At 39.4% G+C, this 23,831-nt stretch overlaps 2 protein-coding genes across 2 annotated transcripts; one reads left to right on the plus strand and one right to left on the minus strand.

The window, feature by feature from the left end:
• Positions 1–4,540: 4,540 nt before the first annotated feature.
• Positions 4,541–14,779, minus strand: scp2b (sterol carrier protein 2b). The gene is made up of 5 exons (XM_053322507.1): positions 14,646–14,779; positions 13,548–13,638; positions 11,280–11,409; positions 10,846–10,925; positions 4,541–6,117 (listed from the first exon to the last, which is right to left on the minus strand). Exons 1-5 carry the CDS (start codon positions 14,666–14,668, stop codon positions 6,022–6,024), a joined length of 420 nt encoding a protein of 139 aa, XP_053178482.1. The 5' UTR covers positions 14,669–14,779; the 3' UTR covers positions 4,541–6,021.
• Positions 14,780–18,980: 4,201 nt separating this feature from the next.
• On the plus strand, positions 18,981–23,776 carry cpt2 (carnitine palmitoyltransferase 2). Its single transcript, XM_053321932.1, has 5 exons — positions 18,981–19,425; positions 19,727–19,807; positions 19,902–20,008; positions 20,721–22,025; positions 22,952–23,776. Exons 1-5 carry the CDS (start codon positions 19,244–19,246, stop codon positions 23,278–23,280), a joined length of 2,004 nt encoding a protein of 667 aa, XP_053177907.1. The 5' UTR covers positions 18,981–19,243; the 3' UTR covers positions 23,281–23,776.
• The last annotated feature ends 55 nt before the right edge of the window (positions 23,777–23,831 follow it).

Genomic DNA, 23,831 nt, shown 5'->3' on the forward strand with positions numbered 1-23,831 from the left:
GCGCATAGTGTGCAAAGGTCGCCAACTTTCTGCAGAGTCAATTGCTACAGACCTCCAAACTTCATGTGGCCTTCTGATTAGCTCAAGGACAGTGCGTAGAGAGCTTCATGGAATGGGTTTCCATGGCCAACTAGCTGCATCCAAGCCACACATCACCAAGTGCAATGCAAAGTGTTGGATGCAGTGGTGTAAAGCACGCTGCCGCTGGACTCTAGAGCAGTGGAGACGCATTCTCTGGAGTGACGAATCGCACTTCACCATCTGGCTATCTGATGGACGAGTCTGGATTTGGCAGTTGCCAGGAGAATGGTACTTGTTTGACTGCATTGTGCCAAGTGTAAAGTCTGGTGGAGGGGGGATTATGGTGTGGGGTTGTTTTTCAGGAGCTGGGCTAGGCCCCTTAGTTCCAGTGAAAGGAACTCTTAATGCTTCAGCATACCAAGAAATTTTGGACAATTCCATGCTCCCAACTTTGTGGGAACAGTTTGGGGATGGCCCCTTCCTGTTCCAACATGACTGTGCACCAGTGCACAAAGCAAGGTCCATAAAGACATGGATGAGAGAGTTTGGTGTGGATGAACTTGACTGGACTGCACAGAGTCCTGACCTCAACCCATCAAAAATTCCCATAAACACTTGTGGAAAGCCTTCCCAGAAGAGTTGAATCTATTATAGCTGCAAAGGGTGGACCGACGTCATATTAAACCCTATGGATTAAAAATAGGATGTCACTTAAGTTCATATGCGAGCCAATACTTTTGGCAATATAGTGTACATAGATGTCTGCACAAAACTTCTGAGGATGAAATTTATGTCAAACAGACCTTACAGGACCTTCATGTACTCACAGGTGTGGAAGGTAATATTTTAGCTTAACCATCACAAAAAGTGATTAAGAAGCACATTTCTCAAAATGTTGAACTCTATTGCTTTTACACCAGACTGTTGAACTAAATGCCATTAAAATGTATCATTTTTCGTGAAAACATGTAAAATTTGCATTAATTCACATTTCAGCCTTTAAAAGCCACAGCACAGTATAAATGTCAATTAGACAGCAAAAACCTACTCTGTATGGCGTTGGCTAGCCTCAGGTAAAGCTTTCATACTGAATGAAATTTTGGTAATTAAGATTCCATAGATGTAAATAAGGTGGTTACTAAATCCAATCATGATAGCGACAGAAAATGAAATGAATAAAAATGTAAATTAATTTAGACAACAAGAAAAAATGATGAGATACCTTTAGGCTAAACCTTTTTTAATTTGAAATGTTCCTTCATTTTCTGTGAAAATCCAAAAGCAAAGTGTAATATCTGAAATGTTTAGCTATTACGTAGACTCTAAAAATAATCACTTCAAAAGGCATAAAATGAAAGAATTAAAACCTTTTATCTATTATCTGTTTTCTGTCCAATCTGAACTTTTTTTTTCACTTTCATTGCTTCCACTGGGCTTGGGGGTGTAAAAAAACAGCCTAGATAAACCTCCATGTATTTGGAGGAGTGAAATATATGCATTTGAATATCTTACAGGTCCCTAATTTCCCTTTCTGAAAATCTTATTAATAACTTCCTAGTACGCTGCTGGTATTGATTCAGCTGTTAAATCTTTATAATGTTTGCAAGAAAGGGCCACATAATTATTTCATAAAGTGTCAGCTGAAAAACAAAGACTGTTGCATATTGATATAACAGGAAGTGAGTGATTCAGTAAGATCACATTAGGGACATGTACAGTATGCTCCTTCACCAGTGATACCCACATTTATCTATCCAATTTAAAAAGTCTTGGAAGTGCAGATTTGAACCTAAAATTTTTCTTTTTTTGTCCATGTGCATCTGGACTTGATCAATACTGCACAAATCCAGTTTTTTCTATAATTCTGCCTAACATATAAATCTCCCTCTTAAAGGTATTTGTGCTGAAACTGCAGCCACCGAGCGCTGACTGGAATGAAGACAGTGATGAATGCTTGGACTTCACTGTAAGATACTGGGTCCCTGTGGTTAGGGAGTCTGATGGGATTTAGGGAGTCACTAACTGATCACATGCCTGCTGAGCTGCTGCTTTCAACTCTGACAGAAGGACAAAGGGAGGGAGATCTCAGTTTTGTAGCCTTGAATCGTCTCATGAAATGGGTAAAAAAAAACACCCTGTGGTCCATGCTCTGGTTCTTACTCATCATATTTTTGGCAGGCTGTTTTCCCCTCAGAGGGGCTCTGGTCACTGCTACATGTCTTGAATAAGTTTCCATTGTTCCAGAGGTGGGGGAATGTGTCCAGACAACTCCCTCCAAGCAATAGCCACTCCACTAGATTGATTTTACAATTGTTTTGAACAGGTTGCAGGTTGTTATCGTAGATTTATGGTCATTCTCTTGGACGCTGCACAAAACAGCAGGGATCATATGTCCTATTATAAAGATCAGTATGTAATCTTGTGACCTCTGACCTCTATTTTCTTTGGAGAAAATGACTTACACTGCTGCCTCTGCTGTGTTAAAGCATGGCCACCAACGCTTTAACACCGAACAGACTCAGCATGATAATGTTTTGTTTTCGCTTTCTATCATTCACAGCTGGGATATTGCCTGCTCCCTTTGCACACAGCTGAAGCCCTGGCTGCATTTTTATAAACTAATCCTTTTCATCTTCAACTTAAAGGAAATATTTTCCACTGTGCGCAGCTCTTTAAAGGTCAGCTGCCTCGTTGTCTTGAGTAAAAGTGTACCAAGAAACTTCAAATCCCACCCAGAGTTTATTTAAAATGTAAAAAGTGTTCTATAATACTTCTCAGCTGCTGCTCTTTCAATCACCAAGCTTAAACAAACCCTGCTAATCCCACAAGTGTGACATATATTATATTATGTAGCATTTATAAACATGTTGTTGGATATATAATAATCTGTGATGCTGGGTTTTTTTCCAGCTTTATTGCATTTTTGTGAAATTTATTGTTCAGTGGTTATCGCTGCTCCACTGCTTTGTCCAAACAAGCCCTCACATTTGTGCAAACATACAACACAGCTCATCTTGCAGTGGGTAATTATTTCCAAGGATGGTAATGACCTGCATGGAAGCTAAATCACTACTGTGTTACATAACTGATAGAAAGTAGACAAACACATTATTTGGGTCAGCAGGGTCATGGTGACACAGGGCAAGCAGAGACATCATGGAAGATCATTAAAGGCCTTAATGCAAGAATATCACGGCATATTAAAACCTACTTTATATCTTTAGAGGTCTTAAAGGGGCACTCGGCTCATATATCGCTGAGAGAGAATATTGACGCAGCTGTGACCGTGACATCCTGGTTTTAAGACTTTTAGTACAGGTCAAACTCGGACACTGCTGGATCCTCTACATCCCACGCAACTTAATAGCCTCACTTGTTACACACTTCTTTCCGGGTTTGTAACTTGGGTTTTTTTTGTCTTAACTGTTCTGAAGACAGCTTTGTCCAGAGCCACAGAAGACATCATGTTTTGACACGCTGAGCAGCACTCCCATGTGTGAGTAAACTGAACATCATGTGTAAAATACCCATCTAAATACTCTTTTAATGGTGGTCATGAAAAAACATCTGTAATTCTAAAATGTTTTTCTCTCTTTCACCAAGCTGGTTTGTTATTCACCATGAAAATCTACTCTATAGACCATGTTTTTAATAAAGATCTCATATATCTTATTAAAATTATAATGTTCCATGGGGAAAAATCAAATACTACACTTATGAAATCTCACACTAAAAGCAGTCACTGTTGACCGCTGAAATAATCTGACTGTTACTACGAAGAAGGAACCAGAAAGCTACAAAGGGTCCGAGCCAAAACTGCAGTGGAATCTGGGTCAGAGCTAGTTAACAGACTTGTCTCATCGCCATGCTCTTCCATTTACAAAGGAAAAACTACAGCGTGGCAGTCTGGAACCAGGTCGCTGCAATGTAGGAAAAGTTGGAAGGGTCCTCCAAAAAGGGGAACATACGCAGGCCCCAGCCAACATGACAGCGACATCCAAATACTGTCACGCCTGAACAGTGGGCCATTCATGTGGGAGGTCACACAAACTATCTCGCACAACCTCAAACAAGGCCTCCTGATCTATGCGGGAGGAGTCATTTGGGCAGAGAAGAAAGTTGATATCTTGTGGAGCCACAGATGTGGCAGGGAGAGGGTATATGATGTGAATTTTAATGAGCACACAGTGCTGTTCACACTGGATAAACCCTGAAGCCAACGTTAGGACATCCAGCCAATATTTCCATTTGCTCAACAACATCCATAAACTCACCATTCCCATCTGATCATAAAATTCAAGAGGCCTCAATCTTTAAAAAAAGTAGCAGAGCCAAGATGTTGTTAAGTCTAGTTTATGTAGCTTTTCATCGATAAACTGCTCTGGGCTTTTTGTTTGTCAGCAAAATTATTAGAAACATAAAATCAGTGGAAGACATTCAGACCAAGTTCCGTAATAATCGAGTGTGTAAAATAAAATTACTATTGAGGAAAAACAGACCTGAGTCAAGACACCCAAAAGACCTGTGCAGCAAATACGATTTATTTATTAGAAATCATTTTTTGGAGATTTATACAATGATGACAGCACAGCAAATTATTACAACACTGTCTGTTAAAGATACAGTGTGTAGAATTTGGTGGCATCTAGTGGAACGGACTTGGCAGAAATAGAATAATCAGTGTTTTAATCAGTGTATAATTGTGTTTTCATTATCTTATGGCGCTTTTCCACTATACAGTTCTAGCACTACTCAACTCGACACTGTAGCAGGAATGACCTTTTCCATTACTATAGTACCTACTCAACATGGGCGGGGTCGTCATAGCACGGCTGCACGAAACTGCCGTGACTTCATTTTATACGCGACACAAACACAAACAATGGAGGACATGGAGGCGATGGTGTACTTGCTGCTGTATGTGGCTTTCTGTCACACACAAAGCAAGAACATTGAGCCGTATGGCTGTAACGCTGTTGCCGGTATTTAAAAATGCCGGGTTTGATTCTTGTGTGGGACGGCTCATGACTCTTCCAGTGAAGACTCTCTGACCAATCAGTGGCCAGCAGTCTGTTGACGTCACATTTAGTATCGGCTCGGCTCGCTTGGAACCTCGCCAGAGCAGGTACTAAAAAAGTACCAGGTACCAGGTACTATCCCTAATGGAAATACAAAAAAAATGAGTCGAGTCGAGTGGTACTAGAACTGTATAGTGGAAAAGCGCCATTAGAATAATATTTACATAGGGAGTGGGTCCTCTTCCACAAACCCCCGCCATGTTGCACCGCCAACGTGAAAAACCTAACACTGGCTCTCAAGAGGGTCTTTCGCATGTTTTTATGAGTTTTAGAGCCACTGTAGATTCTCCTACATGCTTGTGGCAGGGTAGGGGGTGTACTCATTTGCAACCTCACCACTAGATGCCACTATTTCTCACACACTGGTCGTTTGAAATGGCAGGTGGCCACAGTGAAAAACATTTCTATGTTGCTGGATAAAAACCTTTGAGTAAACTGCGAATCTGACACGAGGAGGCACTTAGACTGTTGTGTCCATGATTGTGGAAAATGACATCAATGTGCTCTAATCAAAACATTTCCAGACCAAATGCACTCAAAGAAAAAAAAAAAGAAAGAAAAATCACTGGCATTGGAAAATTACAGGAAAGTGGACTTAAACTGAATTAGTATCACAAAGTAGGCAGCACCTGTCTCTACTCTAGTGTACTGAGGGTATTATCACAAGAGGTACTTTATTAGAGAATTAATGATCTACCCATCTATCTTTTACTCCAGTTAGCTTGGCAGGGTTGCTGACTAATCCCCCCCACCCCCGGCCGTTCAGTAGCAGGAAAAATGGTTTAGTCCAGTGAGAGAAGGTTTAACAGACCTTTAAAACTGCTCTGAAACCAGACTTGCTGTTAAATTCATCATGGATTTTTAATCTGTGATACAGAAACTATTCAGTATTCAGAGGTGTAGAGGTCACAGCTAGTCTCATCTACAGCTTGGCTTTGCCCGGCTGCAACTGCAGGTTTTGAAGCTTCATGGCCAGTCCCATGTTTCCCGTGATCTTCAGCTTGCCCTGGAAGAATGCCTGTGAATCAGAAATGGTGGTTAATGTCAATCCAGACAGTTGTGAATCTGAAGCACGGCTCAGTGTGTGCATGTGTGTGTTGTGGAGGACTACATGCTGCTATTAAGAGTTACCGTGAGAGATTATCTCAACCCAGGGAAAGTGGGGCAACAGCAACAACAGCTTATAAAATGTCATGAAACTGCACGGCACATAGGCACACAGTGGGTTGAGTTGGAGCAATTAATGTTTGTAGACCGGAGTGCAAACAGATAATAAATAAAATAGAAGTTGAAAAGGTAAATCAGATGAGAAGTTAATATTTTGACCGCTCTGAACGATCAGAAATTCTTGGAACGTTGACTTCTCAGAGGGAAAATAAAAGCTTTTTCATGGGGTTGGAACTGAAATGATCAATTCTGAAACTACCACTCTTGACTGACTTCTCGCAGAGGGCTCATCTGTCCTACATGACAAAAACACAGTGTGGGGACTACTTTTCTAGGGACTCTCGGTACATGTAATCACTGTAAATGGCTGTGGATTGATGGGAGCGAGGTAATTCATCAAATCGCTCTCCCAGTACAAATGACTGGGGTGGGCCTCTTTGCGTCGGAAAATATTTCTGCACACAACATGAAAACAACAGAGAGAGATTAAAGACGATAAAGGCTTGATTCATGTCTCACTGGATAATTCTGTATGTGAAACCATGACCATTTCTTCAGATTTTCTTGGTCTGCTGAAATACAGCTGCTGATCAACACCTTTTTCTTTCATGATTCATGGTCATGTTTTCAACAAACTCACATTTTTGACTGAGGTCCATCACTACTATTAAAGTTATTATGTTGACCTTCCCTATGTACATATGGTTCTAATCTTGAAGTAAAGACGTGGTATTATTTTATATTTTTCTTCTTGATACAGCAAATCCCATGATAAGACAAAAACTAACAATACGTTACTCTGTCTCTCAGCACCGAGCTTGTTTGTTTCAAGCTTGTTAGCAGTGTTAGGCATGTAATAAGTTTTGCAGGTATTTGGTAATAAACCAAATTCTTGGACAAACTAGAATTTTGAGGAACATGGCACTAAGTAAAAAGTCAGGGGGTCATCAAAGTTACTACAATTCATCCTGAAAGCCTAAGAAAATTGGTTGCTCCATTCAATAGTAATCAAGAGAATTCTCTCAAAACCGCAACCTCAAGGTGGCGCTGGTGACCATGAATGTTTGTAGAGAGGTGTGTACCAATCCATATAGGCCTGTCATGATAACTTCTTATGTTGGATGATATATTGTCTCAAAAATAATCTCGATAAACAATATTATTGTCATTTTACTTCAGTAAAAGTCAGAAAAGCCAACCTGCTGGTGGCAATAGAACAAAGTCAGTAGGGCTCATCCTCTGGGGATCTTGAGTGACTACAAAACTGAACCTCAATCTGAGAGTACTACAGCAGCAGGATGGCACTTGTGATATAAAGTAAAAAATAAAGCTCAGTGTGTTTGTTTGTGGTGAAGAAACAGTCAGCTAGTTCAACAGTGTGGCTATCTGATGTGTTTTCAAAAGATGATACTTGTTAATGGGAAAACTGGATTGTTTTATAGACCCCTTTCTTCTAAAGCCTTGAACACCCACACATCCTGCACCCTGGCTGTGTAGCATTTTAGTATTTTTATGTGATGTCACCAAAGTCTCTGGACTAACGCTACAACTTGAAAGTCGACTGTTTCATTGCGCGAAAGTTCCAAATCAGAAAGTTGGCAAGATCAACCTGATGTCATAGTAATATGGTGGTCCACACAGTGAACAAGCAGAATGACCTTTTCATCATTTTTTATTTTATGTAGTGTTTGTGTTGTGAAACATACTGTAATAACCGTTACCATTTCCATTCAGTTGATTTGTGCATGATAGAAGTCTTTGTGAGCATGTAATACCACACCACTCCTTTCTTCTCTCTTTTGAAGTGTTCTAATCTGATCTTCTTTAGTAGAAGCTTGTGAAGTTCAGATACGTGCAGTAAAAATATCAGTTTGCGGTTGATATCCATGTTTTCCTGAACAGATGCACTGGGATGCATTTAGATTGGAAGTCAGGAATACCGACTTGGAACTACTGACCACCCACTTTCGATGGATTGGAGAATAAGAATGATCAAGGGGTAAGTTTACCCACCTTGGCAGGCCCAGCTAACAGGACACTGAGGGTGACATCAATCAAAGACAGTTATTGAACACCCACACAGTCCAGAGCCTAACTGGTGAGTGGGAACATAAGTGGGAACAGCTGTGTGGGTGGTATGTAGGGGCTTTAAGCACTGACATGTTAGAGAATAGTGTTAACACATACTTTCAACTGTGTATGTCAACCCCTCAGTAGAACCTCTCTAAGTGTTTATTATTCAGCTTTGACACTGATGCTGCAAGAATCTGAAACATTTTTTTCTATCTTGTACACAAATCACATTTTGTGTTTCTTAGTCAGCCATGAAACAAATCTCAGGGCTGCACGCAGAAAATCTGTACCATGTTTTCACCTGGCGCAGTAACAACTTTCTGGCATCTGGGCCAAGGGCGGGAAATTGGTACAATCAGCCAATAATGTCGAGGTGCAGAGTTTCCTCTTAGTTTCACACAGGCACTAACAAAATATCCTGTTAGTGCAACATCCAACTGGCAAGCAAATCTGTTTTGGACAGGATACACAGGCTGAGGTGAAATGAAATGAACTGCAGGAAAAAGCCAAGAGGATGTGCAACTACATAATACTGTCAGTCGTTGACTATTATACTGATGCCACAAAAAAACCCTTACAGTAGAGTACAACAATGGGTATGTTAGAACAGACAAAGGCCTTAACTTAACCTTAACTATGAATATGTTTATTATATTCTTATTATTTCGCCTAACAGACATTCACCTACCTCATATATAATAAAAAAGCTCTTTCCATTATTATATTTTGTCTTTGTCTCCTTAAATCAGGTTTTTCCACTCTTTTATTATTGTTTTGTGTGCATGTACCCTTCTAATACGCAATTAATACAAAATATCATAAATGAGGCCACAGCTATAAAGTGTAACCCCAGATGTCCACTGGATCCAGCTGTGTTGTGTTCCTGTAGCTCCACAGATCCATTATGATTTTAATGTTCTCTGGAAATGTTTCATAACAGGAGCGTATCCTCTTGAGCAGCCTCCTTTCCAATATTGTGTCAAGTAGTTTTTCACAAGCACATAAACAAAATGTTTGCAGTTAATGTCCAGGTGATAGCAGCTGCTTTATGGCTGTACTTTACTCGCCTTAATTGTACAACAATTACCCCATTCTGTCATGTATGTGTAGCTCCTGAGCAGTCCCATTTACCATAAGTAAACTACCACTAGCACATTATCTCTTTCTCTTTTTTTAATTTTATGGGGACCCATTAATGCCTTTCCTTTTTTCTGTCAAGTTCATATTAAACGTACCATATTGTTTATATGGTCAACTGCTCCACATGCAAGTTCATTGCTTTGCTTTGCTAACATTATAGCATTTTTCTATTGTTTCTGGGGTAGTCACAGTGACCCATGACTTGAATCGAGCTGGCACATTGTGAGTGTTTTTTCCGTTTCACAGCAGAGCAAAGTTAAATAAGTTGTTTACCTGTTGCAAATGTGCTGATTGCCTGCAGCTCATCAAACATAATCATCATCACTGTGACTGTTTCTGCTCATACTCTTCCTCCCTGCTGATCTGCTGAACTAAGAGTTTCTAATATCTCAATATTTTGTGACGTTGTTTTTAGCACTGCTAATTCTCATTAGGTGAGGAACATATTTAATTTCCTGTAAATTCTTTGCAATAACTCTCTCGATATTCAGTAATTTAAAAGCTTTTAATATGAAGCAATAAAGCAGGAAACGTTGGGTTTGCATCAGCGGTAGCTTAGCATGACTCTGACCAATGACAACATCATCATCATGAGATGGGAATTAAAGCGACAGGAGGTAAAACTGCCTGTTAAGAGACAGAGGCTGAACTGAGTTGCTGCATAAATGGCCAGTATAAGATAAATAATTTTTTTTTTTAACTGTGAATCGTCATAATAATCATAATAGGTCTCCTTTAACTCCTTCTCTCTCTTCAAACAGGAAAATTACGTTTGCTGTGTATTTGTTTCTTTTTTTAAAGTCTATCCTAAAAGAACACTCAAAAGAACATATGAAGATTGAAGCAATTTTTCTGTTGTAATTGTTCTGTCTGAGATCCTTTCTGAGAAGGGGGATAAAAATCTACAGCCCTTGTTCAGTGTAAATAAATGCATTCTGAAGTTAAGGTTTCAGGAGTTTGACTTAAGATAAAAAGGGGGTTACCTTCCAAAATGTCAGTATTCTTAGTACAGACGTCCCTGTTCTTCCAAAGACATAACCGGGGAAACACATAGAAGGAATTCCCTACTAAGACGACTGTCACTTTGCCAGATACCCCCTTGACTTGTCAAACTCAGACATCTGAAAACTGTGGTAGAGCTAGAACATATCACAGCTGCATCTTGTAGACATTGGGGTGAGACGGATACAAATTATTCCCATACATACCAAATAGAAGCTATACGTGTATCTGCACTTACCTGACGTTTAACTTACGACTAAGGTGTTAAGCCTCCCATGTGCCAACTCTTAATCAATACAATCATCAATAATAAATGCAAATGAACTGTTAACACAATCACAGCAAGTCATGGTTGAATACTCACAGTCTGTGGGTTCATCTTTCCTGTCATCAAAGCCAACAGGTCTGTATCTGACATGCAAATGGTGCAATCTGCTTTCTTCTCTGTGGGGCAGACACACAGGAGATAAGCTTAACTCACATATACACACACATACATCTTAAGGATATCTGTTCAATGGCTTGCAGGAACTTTAATTGTATTAAAATGTCAAAAACAAAGTTAAACATTTAAAGGACCAGTGTGTAAGATTTAGTGACTAAATTAGTGACTAACTAAATAGCCTTCGCACTACCAAGCCTGTAGGAGAACTGCCACTAAATTCTACACACTGCACCTTTAAGTAATGTAAAGTTACAGAAAGAGAGTAGAAAAACAGTATGTGTCGGCCTTGAACTTTAAACTGCATGTCACAGTAGAGTTAAATATTAATTTTTACTGTATTTGAGTTTTCTTACCTGTGTCATTGTGAACACAGCCTTTGCCATTCTTCACATCCACGACCCAAGTTGCCTCTTTTCCATTTGGGCCGTCCTTCACTTTGAAGGCAAACACCCCACCGATCTTTTTCACAAATTGCTCCCCTTCCTGTTCAGAGTACACAGAGAGCGTCCATACATTAAACTCTACAAACAACTCTACTACATGAAGAAATCAGAGACATTTTGAGCATTAACTGGCTTTTCCCCTGCCTTCATTTACTTTCAGAGCCAAAGAATTACATCTTTAATAGGCACACTTTTACCAAAATAACAAATAAAAAACAACTACTAATCCACACACTATTAAATGGCTCCCATCATTATAAATGCAACACTTGGGTCAGACAGACCTCATCAGACATTAACTACTTTTCCACTGTTTGTTTCAGTAGCAGAAACAGTCTTGCATTACTTGCAAGTTTCTTCATTATCCAACTGAATAGCAAAAAACACTCATTCTATTCAATAGGACTTTAATAGGAAAAAGCCTTTAGATGATTCTAATTGCCGTTATGCCAAAAGCTTTTCAACACATACCAGAACACTGACTGTATATGACTGGAGAACTGTGTTAATGGGACATTCCACGACTCAGTGCTGTCAAAGCATTTACTAATTGTGTTAAAACTATAAATAAAAAGTACATTTTCATGGACTTTGTCACTCCAGTGTTTTTCTTTTTCTTAACTTTGGTGGTGAAAATATTCTGTTTTGAAACTATAATTACAAGGTTATAGCAGATGTGCAATTACCTCAGATATGATATCATATTTACATTCTGTCTCTGCTTTAGTAAATTGTGCATATGGGTGCATATCTACAATTACATAGATGATCTGCAACAATTTTGATAATCAATGAATCATTTGACTTGAAAGATTAATTGATTCATTGTGAAAATAATGGGCTGATTATGAAATAAGTGTTAGTGATCATTCTAGCACACATCTGATGCTGTTATATCTGACAGATCTTAACAGTAGTAGATGTTGCTTCTGTTGTGTGACGGTGTAAGCTAGTTGAGTTTTTTTCTGTTTCTGTATTATTTATTCATTTGGTTTCAATTAAGCTTGCTATTGGTCTTTCTGCTAGCTGTCTGTATGTGTGTGTGTGTGTGTGTGTGTGTGTGTGTGTGTGTGTGTATACAGGGGGCACTACCAGGCCCTCAACCAGGTGTAATGATTTTTGTTTCATTTGTATGCAGCTGTGCACGTAATGTTACTTAATTAACGAAACACCAGGGGTTTAACGAGGATGGTTATATTCACAAAGTGTTTTTCAAAGACAGTGTTTAGAATCTGAAGCCTGAGGATTTGTGGCTGGTGTGAGAAATCTAAAATATGAAACATATTTTGGATTATTTAGTACTTTTAAGTTTACTCCATAATTCCGCATGTGTTATTTCATATTTTTGATGTCTTTCATATTGCTCTACAATATAGACAAAAACAGAGAAAACATTTGAATGAGTAGCTGTGTCCAAACTTTATGTCTCAGAGCTCACTGAGTGCACAACAGACACACAAATAAATGTGTTTTTAACAGTATTGTACACACAGACGTTTAATCTCTTTCTCTGGCTGCATTATTTACTCTTTTTATATCACCAACATTCAGGTGACAAACAAGCATACATCAAATAAGCAGGTAAGAAATTGACTGGTTTGGAATCTAAATCTGCTTTAAAAAAATAGCATTTGTAAAAAAAAAGAAAAAAAAAGAAAAAAAAGAAAAATTGCATTTCCCTCTCAACACTCGGCCAATATGAAATGTCAGAAGTGGGACAACAGAGTCTCTCTCTTAAAATAAGCTGCACATCTAAACTGTAAAATCTGTTTGTCTGATATTACACTAAACCACATCCCCTTCATGCCATTTTACTCATTGATGACAAATCCTATTCATTACATAGACAGCACTGGCTGATGAGCTTTGGATGGGCTGGGTACGACTGAGGCCACACAACGGTAACTGCTTAAAAACACGGAGACCATTTGTCTGATTGAGTCATAACATAAGCTTAAAATTATTTTTTAGGAAAATGACAGTTTAGGAAGTGATCCAAATGTCCTGCCATGAGGCTCAAGGCCACATAAAGAGGTATTACCTAGGAAATGCCATACATGACTGGATGTGTACTGGAAAACCTCTTTCACTGTTCATATAGACACTGGACAGGGCTCAAATAAAATTGCGGACCTGCCCTTTAACAACAGCATCTCCTATTGTAAGACATATTATCACCTCCTGCAGTTTCTTGCTGATTTCCTGGAACACAGCATACGCTTTGAACCCCTCCAGTCCGTCGCTGGCACTGGTGTTAACCGCTTGAATCCTTGACACAGTGAAGGAAAGACATGGAAATGCGTATGTTAGAGTTAAAAAAAGAGATGAAAACATGAAATCACACACATACACAATCCAATTCTTTTGTATCATCCCCAGCATGTGTTCACTCTCAGTCAATTTCATACAATAACAGTGGTTGGCACCCAGCAATCATCGAAATTGAGGTTTCACAGCACACAAAACACACTGAATTATCACTTCCACACATTTGATGAGGATCCATCCGTTGACACTTTACTGCTTGCTTGTCTTTGTGCATAAATATCACCACAGCCTCTTCTAGCTTTCTATCTTTTTATGTTTGTACTGCTGCCATTATCTATACATCTGTATACAGCTGTCACTATCTTTATATCTATACATCTGTATACAGCTGTCACTATCTATAACTCTTCATACAGCTGCCACTATCTTTATATCTAGACATCTGTATACTGCTGCCTCTATCTATACATCTGTATACAGCTGTCACTACCTTTATATCTTTACATCTGTATACAGCTGTCACTATCTGTAAGTCTTTATACAGCTGCCACTATCTTTATATCTATACATCTGTATACTGCTGCCTCTATCTATACATCTGTATACAGCTGTTATTATCTTCATATCTTTACATCTGTATACAGCTGTAACTATCTTTATATCTTTACATCTGTAAACAGCTGCCAGTTGACTGCATGAGATGCTGCTGCTGTGTAACAAAGTGGCAAACACTCCATGCTGCAGATGTTCAGTTTTACACAAACACCTCCTACTATATAATGAAGTGCTAATTAGCCGAGGAGAGTTAGCACTATAGCAGTTAGCATTATAACACATTCTAATCTAGTAAATGTAATGAATGAGTTGCCTTAATATTAAACAAGCGTCGACGCTGCACTTCGTAGCTAACTTGTCATGTCATGTTAACCGGGACAAGGGTGACCTCGGTTCAATTACTCACAATTCACAAGAAAAACAAAGCAAACCAACACATCTCAGTATTGTTACCTTAGTGTTAATACTTCAGGCATGTTTGAAAGGACGTTAGGTGAACAAATAGTGCCTCAAATTCAATAAAGCCGCTGATGTAGCTCGTACTCTGCCCTGCTGTTTGCTAACTGCACTTCCTTCTTCCTCCTCTCCACGATCTTCAGACTCGACGTGTCGATGTCAGAGAGACCCGAGTGACAGAGTAGAGCCTGTACGTGTTATGCTATAGGTCACTTTATGCACAATGGAAGTAGGGTGGATAAGGGTAATTGCTAATGTGGGACAACTAAGCTCCAGTACATTTATCTCTTTTTATATGCAATTATGTCAAATATAACTAATGCCAGTATACTGTGTAAATTGTATTGTTTGATATTGCACGTGTACATACAGCCTACTAGTTTTTTAACCTAAAAACCGTAGGCCTAGGAAATTAAATGACCAAATATGGGTATGCACATTTCAGGCTGCTTTGTGTAAATGAAAGTATGTCTAAGCCTAAAAACTAATGTCCCACATTACAAAATCTACAAATTCTGAAACGATTTGGCATGAAGAATATTAATATAAGTGTCATGCTCCTTTTGAGTACAATATCCAAAACTTGTCTTCTGATTTAACAAGCAAACATCTCAGGGATTTCATAATGATATTAAGTGTTGGTATAATGTATTGGATTCACATGTAAATAAGGTAAACAAGTCAGAATTGCAAAAAGTATCCCACATTACCCTAATCTACCCTAACTTAAATTATCTATTTAAATACATCTATTTATAGGAGCAGAGCAGTGGTTTGCACATGCTTTACTAAAACACAGCCTACATTAGTGCTAACTCTGCAGCAAGCTATGCTGTTTTTGACTGTATTGTTTTCTACCTTTTCAGGCAACTATCAGCTATAATTCATCTCTGTATGATATGAAAATCATTCAGCAAACTCTTGAAAGTTGCTTGAGTTGTGTAAACAATGTCAATGAACACAACGCCTGCTTTATTTGTTGTCAAATTGACATTATATGTGGTAAATTACCACATATAATGTCAATGCACTTCGCAGTATTACCACTGGTAATACTGCGCTAACAGTTCAAATCAATCCTGCCTTTGGTCGTAAGGTACCTCTGACAAAAAAAGATTAAAGTCCCCCTCCACACAAAAATGTGTTTGTCTTCTTGTTCCTATGGTTGAATATTTGAGCTTCACTGTGCAGAATGATGTATGTCCAGAGTTTGACTAAACAAGACTGTTTTCACATTTATCTGCTAAAAGTGGAGAGTTTCTCTGAGCTCATTACAAACTCAGATTTTTTAGGAGGGGGCCTACAAACAGGATTTGTGACATCACAACTAGTTTTGAAGCCAATCCTGGTCCGATATTCAATTTATACATGTGTTATGTTGAAACTTGAAGCTTTTACAGTTAAGTAGGAGACATCATGTGCCCAACAGTTAAACTTCTGACATCTAATACATCATAGATTCTATGTTTTCTTAAAGATTTTCACAAGGTTTTTAATTTTAATTCAAAAACTATATCAAACATACATTACTGTTCCAAGCAGTATTTGTATATGTCTTAATACAGGCATGTCCAAAGTATTCCATAGTTTTTGTTCCAACCAATTAGGAGCACACAATTTGACTGTGTGAAGACAGAGATCAGTTGATTAAATAAGTCGAGTCTGGTGTTCTCCTGCTTGGTTGGAATGAAAACCTGCAGCCACATGAACCTTTATGGACTAGTTTGGACATGCATGTCTTACTACATTTGTGCAGGATTCTTTAATGATTAGAGATGAAGACTTAATAGAAACACTGATAGATTACTCAAGTGTTCACTGATTTTCACACCGTGCAGAAACTAAAGGAAATAAATACTCTGGAAATGTTGAAAAACAGCAGAACAATGTTGATCAGAAATGTAGAGTATAGATGATTTGCATTTAGGAATCTAAAACTTGCAAACACTCTGATCCCTAGAGAGACTTGAGAGGTACCAGCTCCATTTAAGGTGTTGATTTCTGTTGTTATTTCACAGCCAAACTAGATCAAACTTGACAGTGGTTGTTTATTCCTGTTTTTGCATAATCCAGTTCCAAATACACACAGACAGATTGTCAGACTTCATAAGATACACTTCAGGCTTCTCGCCAAAGTCTGTCCTGCTGCACCTTTGATTTAAACATGATAGGAACTGAGAGATGTCATGGTGTTATAGAGAGATAAGCCCACAGTCAACATAGCCAAATCCATGCCATGACATTTTTTGATCTCAGTTTGATACTATACTATATTGGTGGGAGGACCTGCTTAATGTCATACAATCAGAAAACATTTAAATGTGCAGGATGCAATTGTCTATGTGCCCTCCTAGGCTATTCAAACAGGGCAGGTCAGCAAATGACACTGCATTTAATGTACACAGCATGAGCTGGGGCAAACATAAGAAAATCTCATCAGTCTAATGGAAGCAGTGAACTGTCACCCTCGATGCTTTTGATGAGCAGTGAGTGAGGGGGGTTTCATCGGATAGTGGCAGGCAGAAGCCGGCGCATGGGGGGCAGGGTTGAAGACCAAGGACCCAAATCACTCTCTCACTCATCACTATGATAGGCTGAACGCTTGCCAAGCCAGGGGGAAAGCCATGCTGTCATGCTATATGGTTCAGTCTGGGTTTTTATTTATTTATTTATTTTCATAGTTCATGTGGGGTTTGAGCTCACCACATGGCTCAGAGAACTTGACAGTCACTAATCAGGAGAACACTGCACTCTACTGGCCAGAGGGATAATAACAGGTTTTAAATAATGTAGTTTTCTGAACAATGCATCATAAAACATGGATAAATATTAATATTTGAGTTTAGAGAGATTGCTATACTGTACATTTTAGATTTGACATATGCTGTGTTAGGATCGAATGTCCTATTGGATACTGTCTGAACTTAAAGAATTATATGAAACAGCATTTGCAACGTTGCAAAATTATTGTAAAATGCCTAAATTGACTTACATAAACCTGATATGTTAACCTTGATTTTGTATGTATGAAATCTGTAAACATGTGTAATAATATTCATAATGTGATTTATATGAAAACCTCACTTGAGGGGGTTGTGATGATAGTGGGATAAACAATGACAAGAAGGTGAGCTGAATTATAACAATTGGACACTATTAATGAAGAAATAACCTACTCACCACTGTGAAATACACCTGTCAGTTATGAGTTCAATCAGATTGAATTAGGCACCTGTTTACAGGAGGATGACACATAGGGAAAAAAAAGTTTCCTATGTGATAAAAGTCATATGTGTCAATGATGTTCATGTTTACACAGATGTTATTTTACTTAGTTTGGGTCATAAATGCTTAAATATGTGTTGTTTGTATGGTCAATCCTGACCGCTACACTTTTTAGACTGAATTATTAGAATTATTAGATATATTCAAAGATATGAACTGAACTGAACAATTGTCAGTAGCAACACTGTTTATAAGTGACCTCAAATATATTTTTTAACATTTCTGTATTGTAATTTTGACCCACAGTTATGCTGTTTCTGATTTATCTGGACCAAGCTAGAATAATTTGTTTTGTTCAGGCTTTGGTAGTAACTTAATTTGAGTTTATTTTATTGTGATGTGTTAATTTTGTAATTACAATTTTAATTTGACTGTTTCTTTTACTTCATTGTAATATTGTATCGTTGTGTCAGTGAAATTAAAATGCATGTTCTCTGATAGTATATGTTGTAGAAATGTTTAAAATGATCATAAAGATTCAAAACTGTTTAGTTTTTTAAAATCTCTCAAGACACAATTAAAGGACTGTCATCTCAGAGCAGTGCTGTATATATATTTATATAGAGTCTGTGGCTGTGGGCCACGGACGCATGTTCCCTTTATATGTCCATGCTGTGTGGACTGATGGTAGTGATGCGTTCAGGTCTTCTTGCAATTATCGTTAGTCGAAATACTACCTTATAAAAAGCGTTCATCTCGGTATAGAAGTCAGAATAACAACAGGAAAACTCCTAAAATTGTCCAGAATATCGGATTTATTGATACTTAATACTTCAGTGTGTGGGAATAAATAGCCAACGTTTGTTGTTTAAGGAAATTAAACCCACCTTTACTAAATATGGTGTCATATTGTCAATGAACAGTATTTAAACTCTCATATAATAACACAACATTCTTGAGCTGTTATATGAACGCTCGCAGTTTGTAAACATGGGAACTTTTCTCCATTTCTCTATAGATAAGAGCTCTTCTGCTACGTACATGTTTTTCTCCCATCCACCTCATGTAACGTGAATGCGCCACGTCACGTGACCAGTCTTGCCGGGTTAGACTTCCTGTTGTCAATTCAGTGTGTATTCAATGTATATTAAGTGTTTGTTTTTGCTCTAACGTACTACTTTGCTGTGTTTACTCGAAGTCAGAAGTGGGAGTGACATTTGTCACCTTTTATCTCAGGAGAAACAGTTCGGAAAGGTCAGCTAACGTTAGCAGGGTCAATTAGACACGGACACTGTTTTTTTAAACATTAACATTAGCCTGAACTGTCCTCCATACAGCTCTACCAGGTATCCACTTTACTCGCTATTATCATGTCGAAGCTGCTTTCAATGCAATGCGTCGCCTCTCTGAGGAAACCCGGAGGTCTGGTTCATTTAAGAGCGACTTCATTGGGGGTCAATAAACGGAATTACAGCTCCAAAACTGACTCTTCATCCGAGTATTTACACCAAAGCGTCGTTCCATCGATGCATTACCAGAAGAGTTTACCCAGGTGAGAAGATGCATCACAATTTTGTCATGTGAATTTATTTCGACGTTACTCTACCAATATATTTGAATTCATAATAATAAATATGGTGTAATATGAATAAAATGAGCTCTAAAGTGATATATAGATGTAGAAAGGTGTTAAGAGTTAAAGAAGGTGACCCATCTGGCTTTTAGATGAATGTAGGTGAAAGTGCACTGATGGTTTGCTCAGTAACCACTAGGGGGCGGTACGTGACTGACATACATAGTCCATTGGACAGCTGATATACTTCTCATTGATTGATATTTTGTGGATTGTTTAGGCTACCCATACCAAAACTGGAGGACACCATCAGGAGGTATTTAGCTGCTCAGAAGCCACTTTTGGATGATGAGCAGTTCAGGTAGGTTGCTCTCAAGCACAAAGTGTCTTTTGATTTTATTATTTGATGCATTAATTGTTTGAATTTTGCAATAATGATTGTTGTGTGCACTCAGAACAACAGAGAAACTCGCAGTGGATTTCCAGAATGGTGTGGGAAAACAGCTGCATGAGGAACTGGTAGCTCAGGACAAAAACAATAAGCACACAAGCTACATCTCAGGTGAGTGTCATTATTTTAACTGTGTGCTTTTCTTCTTATTCCTTCAGTTGGATATTTGAGCTTCACTGTGCATACTGATGTATGTGTAGTGATTGTTTTCGCATTAATCTGCTGAAAGTGGAAAGTTTCTCTGTGCTCATTAAAAATTTGAGTTTGAGGGGCGGGGTTACAAGCATGATTTGTGACATCACAACTAGACTTAAAGCCAATTGAGGTCCAGTATTCAACATATACATTTGTGATGTGGAAACTTGAAGCCTCAAGAGCACAAACACTAAAAATTTACTTAATAGTTAAGTAAGAGACACCTTGAGTCCAGCAGTTAAACATCTGAGATAAACAATCATTTGCATATAGATATAGATCTTGAATTTTTAATGAGGGAGAAGGAATGATGCAACATGTAAATTATACTTTTTCTCTGGGAAAACCATATCAGAGACAGTTTATTGTTCTGAGTTGAGTTTGTATGTGTTATCAATAAATATATCTGAGGAGGTGATCTTTTAGTACAGCATTAACTTCAAATTGAGCATCTTTTTTTTTAATTAGAAAGAAATGGATTTGATGTGACAAAGGTCCCTTGTCAGACTTGAACCAGGAACATTGCGGGTACATGGCATGTGCTTTAACCAATTGACTATGAGGGCACTCCAAAACTTGAGCATCTTTAATCCACATGGACGTTAATGAATCTCTTTTTTTCTTCCAGCGCCGTGGTTTGATATGTATCTGTCTGCACGTGACTCTGTGGTGCTGAACTTCAACCCCTTCATGTCCTTCAACCCTGACCCTAAGACAGAGTACAATGACCAGCTGGTGCGGGCGACCAACATGGTGTGTTCAGCGGTGCGCTTCATGAAAACCCTGCGAGCTGGAGTGCTGGAGCCAGAGGTGTTCCACCTCAACCCGGCCAAGAGCGACACAGACGGCTTCAAAAAGCTAATCCGCTGGGTCCCGTCCTCGCTGTCTTGGTATGGTGCCTACATGGTGAATGCTTACCCTCTGGACATGTCTCAGTACTTCCGCCTCTTCAACTCAACTCGGATTCCCAAGCGCGGTCGAGACGAGCTGTTCACTGACGAGAAAGGCCGACATCTCTTGGTTATGAGGAAAGGTAACATGTATGTGTTTGACATAGTGGACAGGGATGGGAATTTGGTGAAGCCTGCAGAGATCCAGTCCCACTTCAAGCACATTTTGTCCGATTCAACGCCAGCACCCGCTTTCCCTCTCGGGGTGCTGACCAGTGAGAACAGGGACGTGTGGGCCGGGCTGAGGGACAAGCTGGTGGCAGCTGGAAACGCAGACGATTTACGGATGGTGGACAGCGCCCTCTTCTGTCTCTGCCTGGATGACGAGAGCATGAAGGACCACATTCACACCTCCCACAACATGCTGCACGGCGACGGCTGCAACCGCTGGTACGACAAGTCCTTCAGCATCCTCCTGGCTAAAGACGGACAGGCGGCCATCAATTTCGAGCACTCCTGGGGCGATGGCGTAGCTGTGCTTCGCTTTCAGAATGAGATCTTCAAAGACACAACGCAGCAGCCACTGGTACACCCTGGCTCCGCTCCTGCCGCTGTGGATTCAGCCTCAGCTGTGCGCAGACTGCATTTCAAACTAAACGGCGAGCTGGAGAGTGGAATCACGAAAGCCAAGGAGAACTTTAACTCAGCTGTTTCGAAACTCACCATCGACGCCATGGAGTTCAAGAAAGGTGGGAAAGAGCAGCTCAAGAAGAGCAAGTTGAGTCCAGATGCTATAGCACAGCTGGCTTTTCAGATGGGCTTCCTGAGGCAGTACGGACAGACAGTAGCCACATATGAATCCTGCAGCACTGCTGCATTCAAACACGGCCGCACAGAGACCATCCGTCCAGCCACCGTACACACCAAACAGTGTTCACACGCCTTTGTCTGCCAGCCAGGGAAACACAGTGTGGATGAACTGAAGGCCATGCTCCACGAATGCTCCAAATATCACGGGCAGCTCACCAAGGAGGCAGCTATGGGTAGGTTTAAGACTTTTATTACATTTGGGTTGAAAATCCCCTGAAATATTCCCAATACTGTCTAACTGAGGGCTTGCAGCCATTTTGCCTCTTGCGCTCATTATACTGTAACATATTACTGATGTCATTTTATGCACGAGACAAGACGCTTTGGTAATTATTAACAGGAATGACTGTTCAGGCTTCACTTTCTAGGTCAGCCATAGTTTCAGCGCCCAAACAAGATACATAAGCCCTATGTGCGGTATTTAAAGCCACTAGTTATTCTATAAAATTAATCTTCCTGATTTAATAAGAAAACGTTAAAGTTAAAAAAAAAAAAAACACCATTATGTGTCCTTTATAAAGAGTTTAACACTCAAAAGTTCAGTTTCATCAGGACTGTGTGGATGTGGTTTTCCAGATTTGGTCCCCCCAACTTGTCATCATAGATTTAGAGTCAAATATTAGTAAATTCTGATTTATTCTGTTTTTTCAATTGACACTTTAATGCACTTTAAAACACATACAGGAAACTCTACCTGTCACTCATAATAAAGAGCTGACTGGGAAAATAGGTTTTCCATTTTTAATACCGACTGTCATCTGTCAGCAGCTTTACTTACTGTTATCTGTTTGGAGCAACACTTATTTTTGAAATCTTTAGAGATCAAATTGCACCAGTAAAGACATCAGCTGTGCTGAAGGAAGTGTTCCTGGAGCTGTTTCATCACCATCCACTGTTAATTTAAATGTTTCCCAGCTGTGACCACCACTTCCATTTCTTTTGTGTATTGCATTGTGTGAAAAATAGTGTACACCAACTGCAAAGCACAGTGTGAACAAACTACATACTAAAAAAACCTGCTTTAAATGAGCATGTAGTATGCACTCACTCACACCCTTTGATCTGCTGAACTAACCTCTTCCTTCACTTCTCTCTCCAGGTCAAGGTTTCGACCGTCACCTGTTCGCCATGCGATACCTGGCCAACTCAAAGGGTGAGGCCCTGCACAGCCTGTACGCAGACCCCGCTTACTCCGCCATCAACCACAACATCCTCTCCACCAGCACCCTTACCAGCCCGGCCGTCAACCTCGGAGGCTTTGCCCCGGTGGTGCCCGACGGGTTCGGCGTGGGCTACGGCGTTCACGATGACTGGATCGGCTGCAATGTTTCCAGCTACCCGGCTCGCAACGTCCACGAGTTCCTGCAGTGCGTCCACAAGTCTTTAGAGGACATTTTCACCGTTGTTGAGGGAAAGCCAATCAGCTAAGAGAAGTGTGTTGGTCATCACCAAAGAGGAAATACGAGTTTTACAAATGAGTGAAGGTGAACAGCTTAATAAATGTAGGGAGATGTTAAATTAAGATAATATATTTTTTACACTAACATCAATTATGGAACAAAACTGTTAGCATCAGTTTAAGATGAAACTATCTGCTGGTTTTCCAGGACTGAACTTTACAGCCTTGCCCATTTTGACAGTGCAGTGTACTGTAGCCTAATGTGAAGTATTAGCTGTCTTTTTCATTTTAGACTAACAGAATTTATACAGTGGCGGCCAAGATTAAAGCTGCTGGTCACATCACATTCAGATTTAGAACTTCTCTGCGATAGATTACGGACTGTGCCTTATCAGGATGTTGCAAATATCACATAGAGCATTAACTTATCATTACTGTAATACCTTTGATTTCAACTGTCACTGTTGATCATTTTCATCCTTATTCATGCAGTTGAATGTATTTTGAAATAAAACTTGAATTATTTGCTTTGTTTCATAAATGATGCTGTGCCACAACATCTTCCCATTAAAGTGCATTA

The sequence above is a fragment of the Scomber japonicus genome, chromosome 7, assembly GCF_027409825.1.
Source record: "Scomber japonicus isolate fScoJap1 chromosome 7, fScoJap1.pri, whole genome shotgun sequence".
NCBI classification, from domain to species: domain Eukaryota; kingdom Metazoa; phylum Chordata; class Actinopteri; order Scombriformes; family Scombridae; genus Scomber; species Scomber japonicus.